The sequence below is a fragment of the Betta splendens genome, chromosome 9, assembly GCF_900634795.4.
Source record: "Betta splendens chromosome 9, fBetSpl5.4, whole genome shotgun sequence".
Taxonomy (NCBI): Eukaryota; Metazoa; Chordata; class Actinopteri; order Anabantiformes; family Osphronemidae; genus Betta; species Betta splendens.
Window position 1 is genome coordinate 23,560,382 of NC_040889.2, and position 14,854 is coordinate 23,575,235.

Consider the following 14,854-nt stretch of genomic DNA (forward strand, 5'->3'; position numbering starts at 1 on the left):
CAAACTGTCATAAAGCATTTTTTTTCAAAACGTTTTTTTCTGCAGGTGATGATGTAATACAATGTTAACTCTTTTCCCACAAGATTTTTGTTTTTTTACAGCATTCCAATGTTTAGTCAGTGTACAGAGAAAGTGCAGGTGTAACACAAAGTCTAGTCTTATGCCACCACCATAAATTGCTATGAGTCAAAGTTCCACATCCACTCACTCCTTCTGTTGTCCACTTAATGAGCCTACAGCCAGACTGGGAACAAATGTTTAGTGTCCATTCCACTTTTTCTGATAAAGCTACAGAACCTGGAGTGGCGACCCAGAAGAAGCCCAGATTCCCTGACTCAATTCCCAGATGACACAGTTTATGCATGACGTAATATGTACTGTACTGCTCTTAATAATGTCCAATTCACACAGTTTAAGAAAACACTCAAAGACCCCGAAATATTTTTCTGCTGAGCAAAAACACATATGAAGAAGAAGTCTAGTACAATCACTTAGTGTCATCTTGTGGTACAATTTATAATACTTGTCATAAAAAAATGGCCGTATTTACGTAGTACAGTAAGTGGCCACAGCAACTGACACAACTATTGATTGAGTAAAAGAAAAGCCCTTCCACAAACCAGGCTCAGATAATATGGTGCAGATAAACACCCTTAGTAAATGCTGATATAAATAGCAGTGAGCACAGATGGCCGGTCCACAGTATTGACAGGGCTCTATCTATGTGTATCTATATGTCTATACCTGCTACCTGCTGTAGCCTGTGGCTACACATTCAAATGCTCTGAAGCACAAACACACATGCAGTTTAATTTCATCTTTATGCATACAAACTTCACAGATGCATGAAAGCAAGCACACATGCACATCAGACAGCAGCTCACTTTAGCTCTGGCTGGGGTTACAAAGTTCACCGTAGTCAGAGTAATGGTCTTACAATTTTCTGTATGGGCTGTAATGGACAGAGAGCGCTCTAACAATTAGTATATGCCTCTCTCTGATTAGCGAACTAAGCTGTTGTCCTGAGCACCTTAATGATTTAGATGGAACCTGATTATTTATCATCTAGCTTGCTTTTAACCATGTTTTTGTAAAGGAAACGCAGCTGATTCTCATGGAACACAGAGAGACACAAACGTACCTACAGACACACACAGTTACACACCTGGAGTAAACAGGAGCACAGCTGAAAATCTGACAACACAACCAGCCACCAAGCTGTGACCATTTACACAGCTCCAGTTGTGTGTTCCCGGGTTGAGCTGTTTATCAGCTAATGCTCTGATAAGCAGAAACTCACACATTCAGTCATTTTCAGTTCAAGCCCAAAACAAGTGCAACAAAGAGATTTGTGGAACTGAATCGCTGAGTTCGCTCCCTGACGTGTTTTACCAATTCTCACTCTTTAGATCTTGGGTTAGATCTTGACAAAGGCAGCAACACTGGTAAAAGATAACATTCAGTAGTGACAGCAAATATTAAACTATAAAAACTCATATGAAAACATATCTAAGTACAAGACAACCGATACACCATCACACAAACAGCTGGAGTGTCAGAGATTAATCCTACCCTCTTCTGCCTCGAGGTTTGATGTCGATGGGCTTGTTTGTGGCATAGGGCGAGCCACTGGAGCATGCATGGCGGTAGCGGGCTATCCTCTCTAGAGACAGGTAGTCTGAGTTCACAGGCAAACTCATGCTAGCGAGGCTCCCAACCACTGCACACATGAACTTGTTAAGGCAGATGAAGAACAAGAGAGGACAGGCAGAGTTAAAAGCCTGATGAAGCGGACTCAGTAGGAAAGGGGGAGGAGAAAGGGAGAGGAGCGGGCTCACCATGGGTGTGACTTGGGTAGGAAAAAGGATGGATAGCAAGAGAGAAGCAGGAGAGGGAGGAGCAGGAGGCAGCATTCAGGCCATAAAGAGTCAGTTTTGACAGCCACAAGAGCAAGCTTTAGTGAGTGTATAGATTTGCCGCAAAGCTATATAATTATGTTATTAGTACCAAAGGACAGAGTTGGTACAGTAGGTAGTGCAAAAAACAGAGGTCCAGATTAAAATAGCAAAATAAAAGTTGCCCCCACTGCTAAGATTAAGCATCAGTACATTATGTGCACACATTTACAAACATTTCAAACATCTGAAATACAAATAAAAACCAAGCCCATCTCCGTCTCCATCTTTTGTAATGGCCAATGTTGACCACTAGAGGGGAGCTGAGTACCACTACAAACAAAGAGCCAGCAAGGCTAAACCTGTGTCACGACAAATACAGTATATGGCAAGTGAACAGCACCAACTGCAGTTAGAGGCAAGAGTTTGTGCAGCATACAGTACTGTACATGCTGCCTTAAAAATCAAATGTATGGCTGAATTTATAGAAAAGGGTTCAGCTGGAACAGGAGCATCCATCAGATTACTGTCATCATTCCCAGACCCTTCACCTCCTTCAAGGTAAAATCAAAGTGGCTCACACCTATAAATCTCCTGACTCCTGACTACAGATCAGCTGCCGGCACTTGGCAGCCTTTTCTATAGGCACCACCATATACATCACCAGCACCAACACACGGAGCAGTGAGTCTCTGCGGTGTTACAGCTTCTGCTCAGCTCTGACAGAAGCAGCCAGCATGTGACAACAGGCCCTGGGTGGACACGCAGCCTGTCAAAGTCACAGATAAAACGACAGACACAACAGGCTCCTTTCGCTCGTACCGAACATCGCCACATGAGCACGCCCCCGCACTCAAGCGCTGACTGAGTGCAAGGATTACGGAACAAACGCAAACGAACACTCCTCGCGCTCGCGCTCAAAAATGCACGACTTGTAACTCGAGCGTATGTTTGTCTAACTGATGAGTTGGCCACACGCCGTCAGTGCCAGCAATGAGCTGTAACAGAGCGGCAGGTGATGGTGGGAATGTCGTCACTTGTGTCCCTGAGGCTCAAAGCCATAGAACCAGAAAACTCTGTAACAATCAAAGTTTTCAGAGCCAGGTGCAGGTAACACAGCTTAGTGAAAGTCACAACTCATTTAAAAACAATACAGCAATCATTTTATTGTAGCATAATAATTTTGCACACTTAAAAAGACGGAAGAAGAAAAGAGCTGCATCGCGCAGAATAATCGCTGATAAAAATAGCAGGCGGGGGGCAGAGCAGACAGGTTAAATCCAAAGGTGCACAAACAGCTACGTTCACCGACTGGCTGACGGCTTCATGCTTCTTACAAATAAGACAAATAAAGGCTTTGTGATGAAGCCTTCGCTCACGACCGGCAAAGGTCAGAGATCAAAGACGTAGGGCAGTTAGGACGAAGACACTGATAAAATGACTACAACAACTGGCATCCATTAAACAACAGCAGCAAATTATCCTCCCTCTGGATTTTTGATGGATTATGAGACACAGGAAGACGAATGGCAGCTTATCCTTGCGTTGTCCAGACAGAGAAAGTACCAGGGAGGAGAGGGATTGGCTTTCTAGCCATCTGTCACGTTTAACAGCTGATTTGTCGATTAAGAGACCTACGCCATGTGAGCTAATTGAAACGTATAAGAAAGCAACAGGCAACGCTGCTGCTTATGAGGCATGATGAAAAAGAAGATAACCGCGGTGCAGCTTAGCGCCATGGCAACTGCACCTCCACTGCGGGTGCAAGAAAACGAAACATGATTACCGTGATTGGATATTTGTTTTCAAGTATGTAACTCAGCAAAGGTAATGTGATTAAGAGACAATAATAGAATGGTAATGGAGATTCATGCGGCGCTGCGTTTGTGTAAACGGAGCAGCTCCCAGCCAGTCGTGCTGCTTGAAAACAGCTGTCATGTGTGTCAAGCAGCAATTCCTTAGCCTCGGCTAGAGTTGCACTTCCTGCCTGCCTTTACACTTCCCCTGCTCGATTCGTGTTTATAATGTGGTTGCCATGGTGACCTGGCAGAACTCAAAAGGGACAGGTAGGTCCTGACAACCAATCAGCCTTCAGTTGCTAAGGGCATGGTGGCAGACAGCGTAATGAGAAAATGAGAATGACAGTGAGCTCCGCAGAGGGTCAAGGATGGAGAGACGGAGTGAAAAGACACAACCAGCACCAATTTAAGACTGAACAGTTTATAAGTTAACATACACTCACAAGGCACGAACCACAGTCTTTTGTAATATGTTACTAATGTTCATACCAGAAAATTACCTATTCACTGCACCAGCTTAATATTTCACTGCTGTCATGCATGACTTACCTGTGCTCTATTTATACCATCTGACTCACAGTCTGAGGGGAGAATATGAAGGTGGATGAACTATTGGTTTTCTTACAGACTTGCCAGAGCACAGAGGAGAATAAAAAGCAGCCCTCAGCAGAAAAAAGCCTGCAAAAGCGTGACTTCTGAAGACAAGGCCAACAAAAGCCCCTGCTTGTGCTCTGCATGTGTGCACTGTAAGTGTCTGCGCGCATCTTGCTGCATCCCCTGACAACATGAGTGTGTCGTGACGCGTTAAGGCTGAAGCGATGCTTGCAGTGTGAATGTGAAAAACATAGGAGAGACCAGCATCAGGAAATGTGCTTGACAAGCAAAGAACACTTGGTTACCTGACAAATGCAGATGATTTCCATAATGTGTGTTAGAATATAGGGGTAGGGGTCGTGTGGTGTGACTCACTAGAGTTGATGTTTAGCAATATGTAGTCATTATAATCTTTTTTTTTTAAACATATACTGTAGATCTTAATGTAACAATAATTTTAATTGAGATCCTATAATTATATTATACTTTATTTATAATCATAATAACAATTAAATCCCCTAAAAGTGCTGCTTCTTGTTACAATATTTAGCTGTGTGGACAATATCAACTGCAGTACGCCACTGCTGTACAACAAAACAACAAAGCCACTGTGTACAGTACAGGTGGGTTTGATTTTTTATAATCCAGGAAAAACTTTTTAAAAAAACATCCAGTGAGAGGTGAGATGTGGGGTACACCCTGGACCGATCAGCAGCGTGGGATAGGTTCCAGCAAACTGCGACCCTTACAAGGAGAAGCGATTTGGATAATGGATAAAGCTTTTGTTGGCTTAAGCCTAACACAATCACGATTGCGGCCAATACTCTCAGAAGCAAGTCTATTAAATTATTTTTTGTGCACTGGAAGAGAAAAGCACAATAAAACCCTCACATCAAATATATTTTGCTTTCCCTTTCATGAGCCCGTCTGTGCACTTGAGTGATTTTGGACAGTAAGCAAGTGTGCACTGATGGTACACATTGAATAATAATTTCCTAATATGTGCCTTTTAATGGCTTCTTATTATCTGGCCAGCCAACCAGTCCTAATCTTTGAAGAGCTGCTTTTAACTGCCCACAGTATACACTTAGATATAGACAGCACAGACACTGGGTTGCCCACACAGGTTGTGATGGACACATTCATGGACAGATGCCCATGGACCGGACAATTTTCTCAATAGGCTTTTAGATATCACGCATGGACACACACAGTTCTCGCTGTAGCGCACCTCAAGCACATGGTGAAGCTAATAGGTTTAACTTGGCAGCCATCCCAGTGATGTCAGAGTAATCCCTCATTAAAACCCTGATGACATCACCACACTCGTAAGAGTCTGTGAGAGCTGAGGCCACATGTTTATGGATAAGGTTGTTGAGAGAGAGAGAGAGAGAGAGAGAGAGAGAGAGAGAGTGTCTGCACCACACGTATGAGTGCACTTGGTGCGTGTGGGATGCCATGCCAGTGAGTGCTAGGGGTGCCTCAGGTAATCCAGGTTAAGATGTTCCTCAAAATGCATTTAGGGAACACTGTGGCTGTCTTGACTATACTACGCCCTCATATGCAGGTTATTACAAGTCTCTTCATTCACACGAACATCTTCAGGAGAAAAAAAGATAGTAGGAATTTGTAGAAACCTCTCAGCTCCATGTGTATTATCTGAAAGATGCAACAAGCTGCAACCTTTGGACCATCAACATGTAAAAAGATGTTCTTAATTTCCCATAAAAACAAAGTATTGCAACTGCAGTACACAGTCATGCTGACAGTCATGCTAATGCAAATCCATATGAAAATAAAGAATGCAAATGATATATTATAACATCAGATCCTATACCAGAGGGAAGGAAGATGAGAGAGTGAGACCATTAAGGGTATGATGATAATGAAAGAGTTGGGGAGCAAATTACTCTGAGCATGTGCGTGGCAGTGAATATTCTGTCAACACAGCTTTGAACGTGTCCTACTGTAATCTTTAACACAATCCAAGCACAGTTGAAGGACATAGCAGCTAGAAAAGAACTAAATACCAGTGGGAAGTAGGGTACTTGGTACCAAACCAAATTAAATACTATGTGAACGTGTGTGTAAATATGCAGCGTTATTACAAACACACTGTCATTGTCTCTTTTCGATCATATCCTGCTGAGAGACTGTTAGTCTACATTCTCCAATGTGAGAATCTTTTTTACCGGACGGATGAGAAGTTTAAAAGTTGAGAGTTGTTCAAGTGGGAGTGTATTTCCTCTAAGGAAGCTTTGTACAATTGAATTTCTAATATGCCAGTGCATGCAATCAGAGGGGAAGGTAAAATCTGCAGACTAAACAGACTAAGAGTTAGGTAAGAGGGTACAACGCACCTGCAGTACCAACAGAGTATAAAGTATAAGTCATTCACCTTTGCAGAATTCCTGGTACACACCAACAGGGTTTATAATATTGCATCAGCCTGTAATATTTCTAAATCCAGCCAGGTATGTGAGCATGCATGTGTGTGAGGGGACTCCCTCTTCCAGGATAAGTCTTTCTAATCTGTTTGTATGCCTCCCCATAAACACTGTCGTCATCATGGCAATCCTAATCACAATCATTGTCATGAGCGGTTCCCTCCTGAGATAAACATCGTCATCACTGTGCCTTCCAGTAAATAAGAAGTAATTCCCATAGCGTTTGTATTGTTCTGCATTTAATGTGAGTAAGGTTGAGCTCAACTAGAAACTGCTTACTGAGTCTGCATCACGGGTGAAGAATTACACTTAGCCCCACAGTGTATTCTTCATGAATGTGTTTCCAGAATATCATCTGTTGCATCACACATTGATGTGCATATTTCCTCATTTGTGAATTTACGAATCAGCAGCTACAGTACATTTGAATCTTAGCTAATCCTGAGCTACCTGCACAAAACCAAGTTTATCTACATATAACTCATTAGCATCTGCCGTTTCACAGGTAGTATTAGCTCCCTGAAGCACAAGTTTTAGTTTTAGAAACATCTCTATTCTTTGTTTAAGCTGAGCTACAATCACCTGCAGCTATCCCTCGCTTCCAGTATGTCTGGCTGCCACTCCATATTCTTATTGATCTGTCCATCTCGTTGCCTCTGTCTCTGAGATAGACACAAGATTGAATGCCTTATCCAGCAGCTGCTGTTTGGACAGTGGCAAGAGACAGCACAGGTAGAAAGAAATTACATGGAAATGAAATGGATGCTGTTTCTGGAATGAATCTGATATCAAAGCTGCCGCAAGGCCTTGTGAGCCCGTCGTCCAATAAACAAGTTGCACGAGGGCAATCCCAATAGTAAGGTCTCCTATTTTTATTAGAAATACGAACAACTATTTAATTCATACAATATTTATATTATTTTAAAGTTTGAATTATATGATGCTGTGGCAGTTTTAAACTAGTAGAATAGTTGAAATTTATTGCTATTGATGGAAGTCAAACTGTAAACGAGAGTTTACAGCCGAAATTCACAACGAACAAAAGAGCGAGACAAATTTGGGACACGTTAAATAAATATATTGAAGCTAATAGATTTTAACTGCAGTGACCCACAGTTGCCAAATTGAAAGTGTGTTTTGGCTACTCATTATAGTAATGAGTAATACTGTCTGTAGACATTTGCGCTGTATCTCATCTGAAGCGAAGGCATGTGTGCATGCCTGCGTAAAAAACACGGGGCGAGATGTTCACATCCAAGAAAGTGAGAGGAAAAAGGCATCAAGCTTAAAGAAGTGGCAGAACAACACAATAAGAAACCCAAGAGCAGCAATGTGTGAAAGCTGAAGCAAGTGGCAAGAAAACCCAAGCTTGGGTACGAAGCGTCCCAAAACCGCCAGCACTGACTGATTCAGCGTGTGCTCTGACAAATACACATTAACAGCTAGATATCCAGCAAAATAGGTGTGAAGTAATGAACTCATCTGTTACCAGCCCAGAGGGGGGCTAATTGAAACAGTGGGTTCTGTGTGAGCACCTCTATGCACATTAAGCAAAGCCTCAAACGTACCACAAAGAACACGCGTGTAATGCTTCAAGTAACTTCATAATCAATTTAACATTAGTGTATATTGGCAAATATATAGTGAGACTTTTGAAGTGAAATGCACTAGTTTTTACAGTTATGCCTGCGACCATATAGCCCAATTGGTTTTAGTCATTGTTCTTCTAAAAGCACTGTGTACAACGCTTTTTGCACATTCTATATATCAAATAAAAGAGAGGCTATCAACAAGGTATAAAATTTGTGAAATGGAATGAGGTTGGACCGCGTCAGCAGCAGGTAAAACACAGCTCACTGTGCACTATGCTGTTGTTGCTCCCTACTCACAAATCCCTCTTCACTCACGCCTCACACAACGCACACAGGTTTCCAAGAGACAATGCAGAAGGAGAAAAACAATAAGAAGAAGGGGAATGAGACTGTGTGGCCTTCCAGGGGGAGAGACTGTGAAGCAGCTTTTAATAAGGGTGAGTACATCAGCATCACCCTGCACAGTTTGCTGGCAGAGATTGATGCTGTGGGTAAGCTGTGGCTCTGTATTCTATATATGCACACACACACACACACACACACACACACACACACACACACACACACACACACACACACACACACACACACACACACACACACACACACACACACACACACACACACACACACACACACACACACACACACACACACAAATGCCCTCAGTGCTTGTGGTCCTATGGGATAACAGTGAGTGATGACCTTGTCTTCTCAAACCTGACAGCAGCTCTCTTGTGTCTCCAAAAAGCCCATTTAAAAACTCCACCTCAGTCCCAACAAAGTAGCTCGGGAGTGATGGAAAGTAATCTAAAGTTGGGCTCCGAACGACTGAGCAAGGCCAAAATCAGTGACAACGTGCTATGGGAGAAAGCCTCGAAGAGGAAGATAACAATGCATTGTGTCGTGTTATCTTACTGATAAAATGTGGTAGGTCTCAGGAGCCCACTCTTAGCGCCACTGATGAAGAGGAAGTGGGGGTGCAAAAATATAACCTGATGTCCTTTAATACCTAGTCGCAAAAAACAGGAAAAGCAGTAAAATTCCTTATTTGAACCACTTATTATCCACTGACTGTACACACTATGAAACATTTGAGAGAGCACAGCAATCCTTTTTCTCTAAATATAGCCCCGCTATTCTCTCCCCCTGGTCTCTCAGGCGCAAGATTCACTTAATTGGATTACTACACACTTTTCATTTCCTTTCTGTTTAGTGTTTAATGAAGTTTAGGCAATCACACATCATTCATTCTGGTTCTGTGGGCAACACCCTGCATATTTAAATATGTAGGCTGAAAGTAGCCCACCACTTACTGCGCTGCTTCTGAGAGTCTCTACAGTACGCAATATGAGTTATGATGTATGCAGACTAGAAGCACAGGGATCAATGGATAGGTAGAAGATGCTAACTGTAACAATAATTGAACAAGAATGCACTCTGCCCTGCTGAGAAAGCATTTGGCCATTATGTTCTCCTGTATAATGGATAATGGTGAGTGGGCACAAACATGCTATTTGAACGTTCAAAGGTCAACAGTCACATTTCTGCATTCATACCTCGGTCAATGCCTTCATAAATGTATTGGCCACAACCCATCTCTGGGTGGCAAAGAAAGAGCTTTTCATGCCTTTTATACCCAGTGATGATACACTCACCTGTTTCCAAGGCACTAAAGTCTACATTTGCTTATGTTTTCTAAAGGCAATTACGTTGATCGGTGAAAACATTCTCAGTGTACTTCTGTCTGATTTAGGATTGCTTTGCCATTCAAAACTTCAAATCTCTCAAAACAACATTTGTATATTGTGTTAACATAAACGTGTCGCATAAATGTGCTGAATTTATTGTTGTGTGCCAGTAAACAGATCTATAGGTTTATTTATTATTGATAAGCCCTAATCTCTCAGTGCTACCTTGGCTTGAAAACCTCAGGTCTCATATATAATAAAGGGTCCATTATCAAGATACAATGAATAATACAGATTCTCTTAAAAGCTCCACTGGACTGGTTTCAAACCTACACACTGTACTGTACATTATAGTGGTGCCTAGCTTTACTGTGTAGGCAAAACACTGCTTGAGGTTTAAATGGAGTCTGACAGGCACATCTCCCATTTCCAGGGACTAATGTGCCAATGTGACAACCATGACAGCCGTGAATTATTGTTCCAACATCGCCACCAAATTTGCTACATCCATCCAACTAGCAACACAATACACCGCAACAGACTGTGAATTTCATCTCAGTTCAATTTCTCTCAAATTAATAAAAAGATAAGAGCAGCGAGGGGACATTACATCACAGCTAATGCTTATTAAAAGTAACATGACTTCTCAGCTTTCCCTCCTTATTGTCCATGTGACATATTGCAGCATAATCCCTGCTGGCATGTGTGAAGAGCAAAGAAAAGAACAAAGGAGTTTCTGCGTTTCTATTTTCAGTATGTGCATGGATTACCAGTGAATATTTAACAGCACTTCCCGGTGTGTACATGAGTAAGCAGACTTGCTAGGTGGATATGCTCATGTGTGTTTGTGTGTGCGTCTTCATGCTTAAGGTTGAATCTTTTTCGGGGAGCATGTTCAATTTATTTCTCCAAAGTTCCATTTCCCAGTAAAGGTCAGTAAATGTCCATCTGTTTACTAAGGTCTAAAATCTACTCCTTTTATCATGTGTTAGGCTGAATTCAAGGCTAAAGCCTGTTCAAATGACATCACATCAGGCACATGTAATCTTCCAGGCTAGAGATCACCTTCCTGCATCCTCTTGTTTTTACACGCACACTAGTTTAAAGAGAAAGAAATACCAGAGGAAATGATGAAGTACGGCGTGCATGTCAGTGCCCAGCTTCAAATTTAATTAAAATAGAAAGCGGAGTATAGCAAGAGTCCCAGGGCTGTTTGTGATGGAAAGAAAACAAAAATGTGGCCATGACTGTGGAGCAAGTAAAGCATGTGAGTGCATGCGTATTTACACCACAGGATAATGTGACACCCAAGAAAATTAGTTGACAGACAGGTCTGATACATAGCAACAGAATCTAAGTGTTCAAGCAGTGACTTGTTCAGTGGATTAAAGTAGTGATTGTCGAGAAAAAAAAACTTACATCACAGCAAAACCACTGCTGGGAAAAAGTACATTGTTCATATCCCTGTAGCCCAAACTCAAACTGGGAGGGGCACAGAGGAGGCAGTGATGTCATAACATAGCTGGGAGACAACTTATTCTCATAAGACACCCCACCTAAGTTTAACTAATCATAACAAGGCAGCTAGAAACTAATCAACAGTGCACGTTTAGAGAGACTTGATTGAGATTCAGCTCTTTACTTCAAATTGAGTTACAACTCTACTGTTTCCCTGCTATTTGGGACTCGCTCCCTCTGTTTATGGATCAACGCAAGCATTTAGTGTGGGAGAAAATGACAGGAAATGTCTGGCCCATTTAACAATAAATTTCCCTGAATGCTTCTGAGCTAATCTGGGAGAAAATGACCCTGGGCTAGGCTGGGTTACCCTTAAGGGATCTCTAACCACACCACAAAAACAGTACTCACACCCACCAATGAATGTGCACGCCAATTCACATTTGATCCACTGTAGGCTAACTCATGCATACTCTCCATTTTGCACACAGTGAGGCAACAGCATTAAGCTACAAAGCATAAACACACACAAAGTAATATTTACACTATAATCATCATACTCACCATATCCAGGAATGCCTTCTAAAAGGAAGATGGCTGAGGTGCATCATGGATTTCTTGCTGGGAATCCCTGGACAATGTCCAGGCTTCATACCTAGGCTACGTCTGGATACCCTGACTGACTTAACCTTCCACCCTTTGAGTCACTGTATATCTATCTATCTATCTATCTATCTATCTATCTATCTATCTATCTATCTATCTATCTATCTATCTATCTATCTATCTATCTATCTATCTATCTATCTATCTATCTATCTATCTATCTATCTATCTATCTATCTATCTATCTATCTATCTATCTATCTATATATATATATATATATATATATATATATATAAAATATATATATCTAATATATATATCTATATTTAAAACTATCTACGGATACAGTTCCACATTATCCACAGGCACCAGCACAACATGTGGCTTCCCATACGGCAATCCATTCCTCTAATGCACGCATTTGCACTGTAGAGAGTTCCCTTTAAACTTTTCTAGGGCATCGCTACGCAAGGCATAAGCTTAGATTCAAGAGATTTCAAAAATCCAACTATATAGCACCTGAAACATTCACTGAGTTCCAGAAGAGGAAAAAAAATCCAAATCAATGTCATTTTACAAATCCAAAACATTAAGCGCAAAAGGACTGGAAGCAGGTCCAAGCTCAATGTGAACTCGGTCTTCTCATCAGGAGAGTCTCAGCAGTGAGAGCACACAGGCGGCCACCCAGCAGGACCTGCTAAGATCTCTGGCTGCGGCTCTTTTTTCCGTGGGATTCTTCCGGCAAAGGTTTGGAAATTACTGTCCCACATCCACATGGTGAACCGGTTCAGGGAATCCTTCCTCCTGAAAACATTCCTTTCCCTGGCAGCCAGCGACGCCAGTTGGAGAGGCTGCAGTAGTCACATTAGCATGACAGAGCATAATACATACAGAGTCACTCACACGCTCCCATTCGCTTCCCTTTGTCTCTCTAAATCTGCGTCTCCCTTTGTTTTGCCCCGTTACGAGCTCCCTGGGAGGGAAGTGAGGTAATTGGGACGGCAAAACTGAAGCGTCTCTTCAGTATCTCCCCTTCTCGCTGTGTCGCGCGCGCGTCTTTCTCTCCCTCCTCCTCCTCCTCCTCCTCCCTCTGTGCTTCAGTCAGTGGGATGTCCTGACCCTGTGTAAGAGGTGTGTCTGCTCCAGAGTCAGCTAAACCTATTGATCCTCTTAGCACATGCAGCTCCACTCTGTTCAAAGCGGAACAAGTCCCCACACGAACAATTTGGAAACACAGTCTACATATTTACACACAAAACATTTACTGTATAAAGTAATATGAGCAAAATGTTGACAGAAGTAATTCCCTTAATTTCCTCCTCTTAAATCCATCTTCCACTTCTCCACACTTAAGTAATGAGTGCTGCTTCTGTCATAGCCCTCCTTTCACATACAGTAATGACAGCACTCTTGTTTCTATCAGTGTGTTTGCTTAGTTTTTTTCCGAAGCAGATCTTCCGTCTCCTACTATTCTTTGCATGTTGAAGTGAACCATGGAATGTTTAAACTTCTTAACTAATACCACGCTGGATTTGCTATGACATATAGTGAGGGTGTGTATTATTGTAAACAGGGGGACAGCTTTGTTTCAAGAAACTTGTTATACAGGATTGCATGGCTCTTAGTACAGTATAATGCATTCCTCCCTTCTTACACCGGTGGCTTCAGGCTCTGTAATCCGTTGCATACAAGTAAATAGAGTAGTATTTTTAAAATACAATCAATTATGAGTACAGAAAAAGTCACAGCAAAAAGATCTTTCCTCACAGTCTCATTCAGAGTGGATATCAGTCCATTTAACTATTGCACAAACATTTGTTACTTTACATGCATGTCCCTTTGCACGTTTGTGTGCAAGTGGTGTTGGCAAGGAAGCCATGAGTCGAGGTTGTGGTTAGCACACTAAGGTTGTCTCTGTGTGTTTTGCATTTAAAGTCATAGCTATGGGTGAGCTCCAGTTGCTGCGGTCTGAAAAACAGGATCCAGCACTGCTTCTTACACACATCCTGCCCAACACTCACGTCAGCAGCCTCTCAACTCCTGCCAAAAGTCAAACCACCTCACAGCCTCTGTAAGCCTGCACCTTCAGCCTCAACAGCCGCTCTTGAACAGGGTGGAGGAAAGCAGAATGAGGAATCTGTTGGTGGGAAAATAAAAACTGAAATGGACTTCCCTGGAGGGATGTGGGTAGTTTTTGGGTGTAGAAGGGCCGAGTTGACACTTTAGGCAGCAATATGTGGTGTGGTAAAAATAATAATTTAAGGGGCCTTTAAAGATTAAACAAGAAAGTACTGGAGCACCTGTTATTCATTATGTATATAAAGAAAAGCTTTCCATCTGGGTCTGAGATTTGGCCTTAAAAAAAATTATATTGTTTTAGGAAGCTCACATACAAATGGAAACTGGATGTAGTACTCTAAAAATAGAAGTGTTGTATATTTCTCCACATATTGTACTGTATGTACTGCATGAGCATTCAAGTTGAATTGCGTAATAATAGTTCCTGTTTGGGGGCTGCTTGCCCCTGTTGGCACCCTGCTACTCAACGTTGAGGAGCACTCATGACTCAGCCTGCAATCTAAAGGAAGGAGACCGCAGGAGAAAAATAAAGACAGAAATGGGAAAAAAAGGGAGGGAAGGAGAGCTAGAGAAAAACAGATAGCATAGGCGGAAGGAGAAGATGGTAGTGTTAGAGTGGAAACACATGTGTACATCTTGTGAAAGGGAATGGCTTTTTTTTTCTCTACAGGCTTTTCTCATAATTTTTTTCT

At 42.0% G+C, this 14,854-nt stretch overlaps 1 protein-coding gene across 8 annotated transcripts in view; it reads right to left on the bottom strand.

Moving 5' to 3' along the window:
- The window catches only part of pde4d (phosphodiesterase 4D, cAMP-specific), a 124,001-nt gene that overhangs the window by 25,823 nt on the left and 83,324 nt on the right, over positions 1-14,854 (bottom strand). The window contains exon 1 of one of the 8 annotated variants that reach the window (XM_029162797.2): positions 12,041-12,199. The exons of 6 other annotated variants lie outside the window; for them this stretch is intronic. In XM_029162797.2, coding sequence (XP_029018630.1) covers positions 12,041-12,129 — 89 coding nt within the window. In that variant the 5' untranslated portion in view covers positions 12,130-12,199. Of the gene's footprint in view, positions 1-1,572; positions 3,434-12,040; positions 12,200-14,854 lie in introns of those variants that run through there. One more of the 8 variants, XM_029162799.3, reaches the window with a different exon arrangement.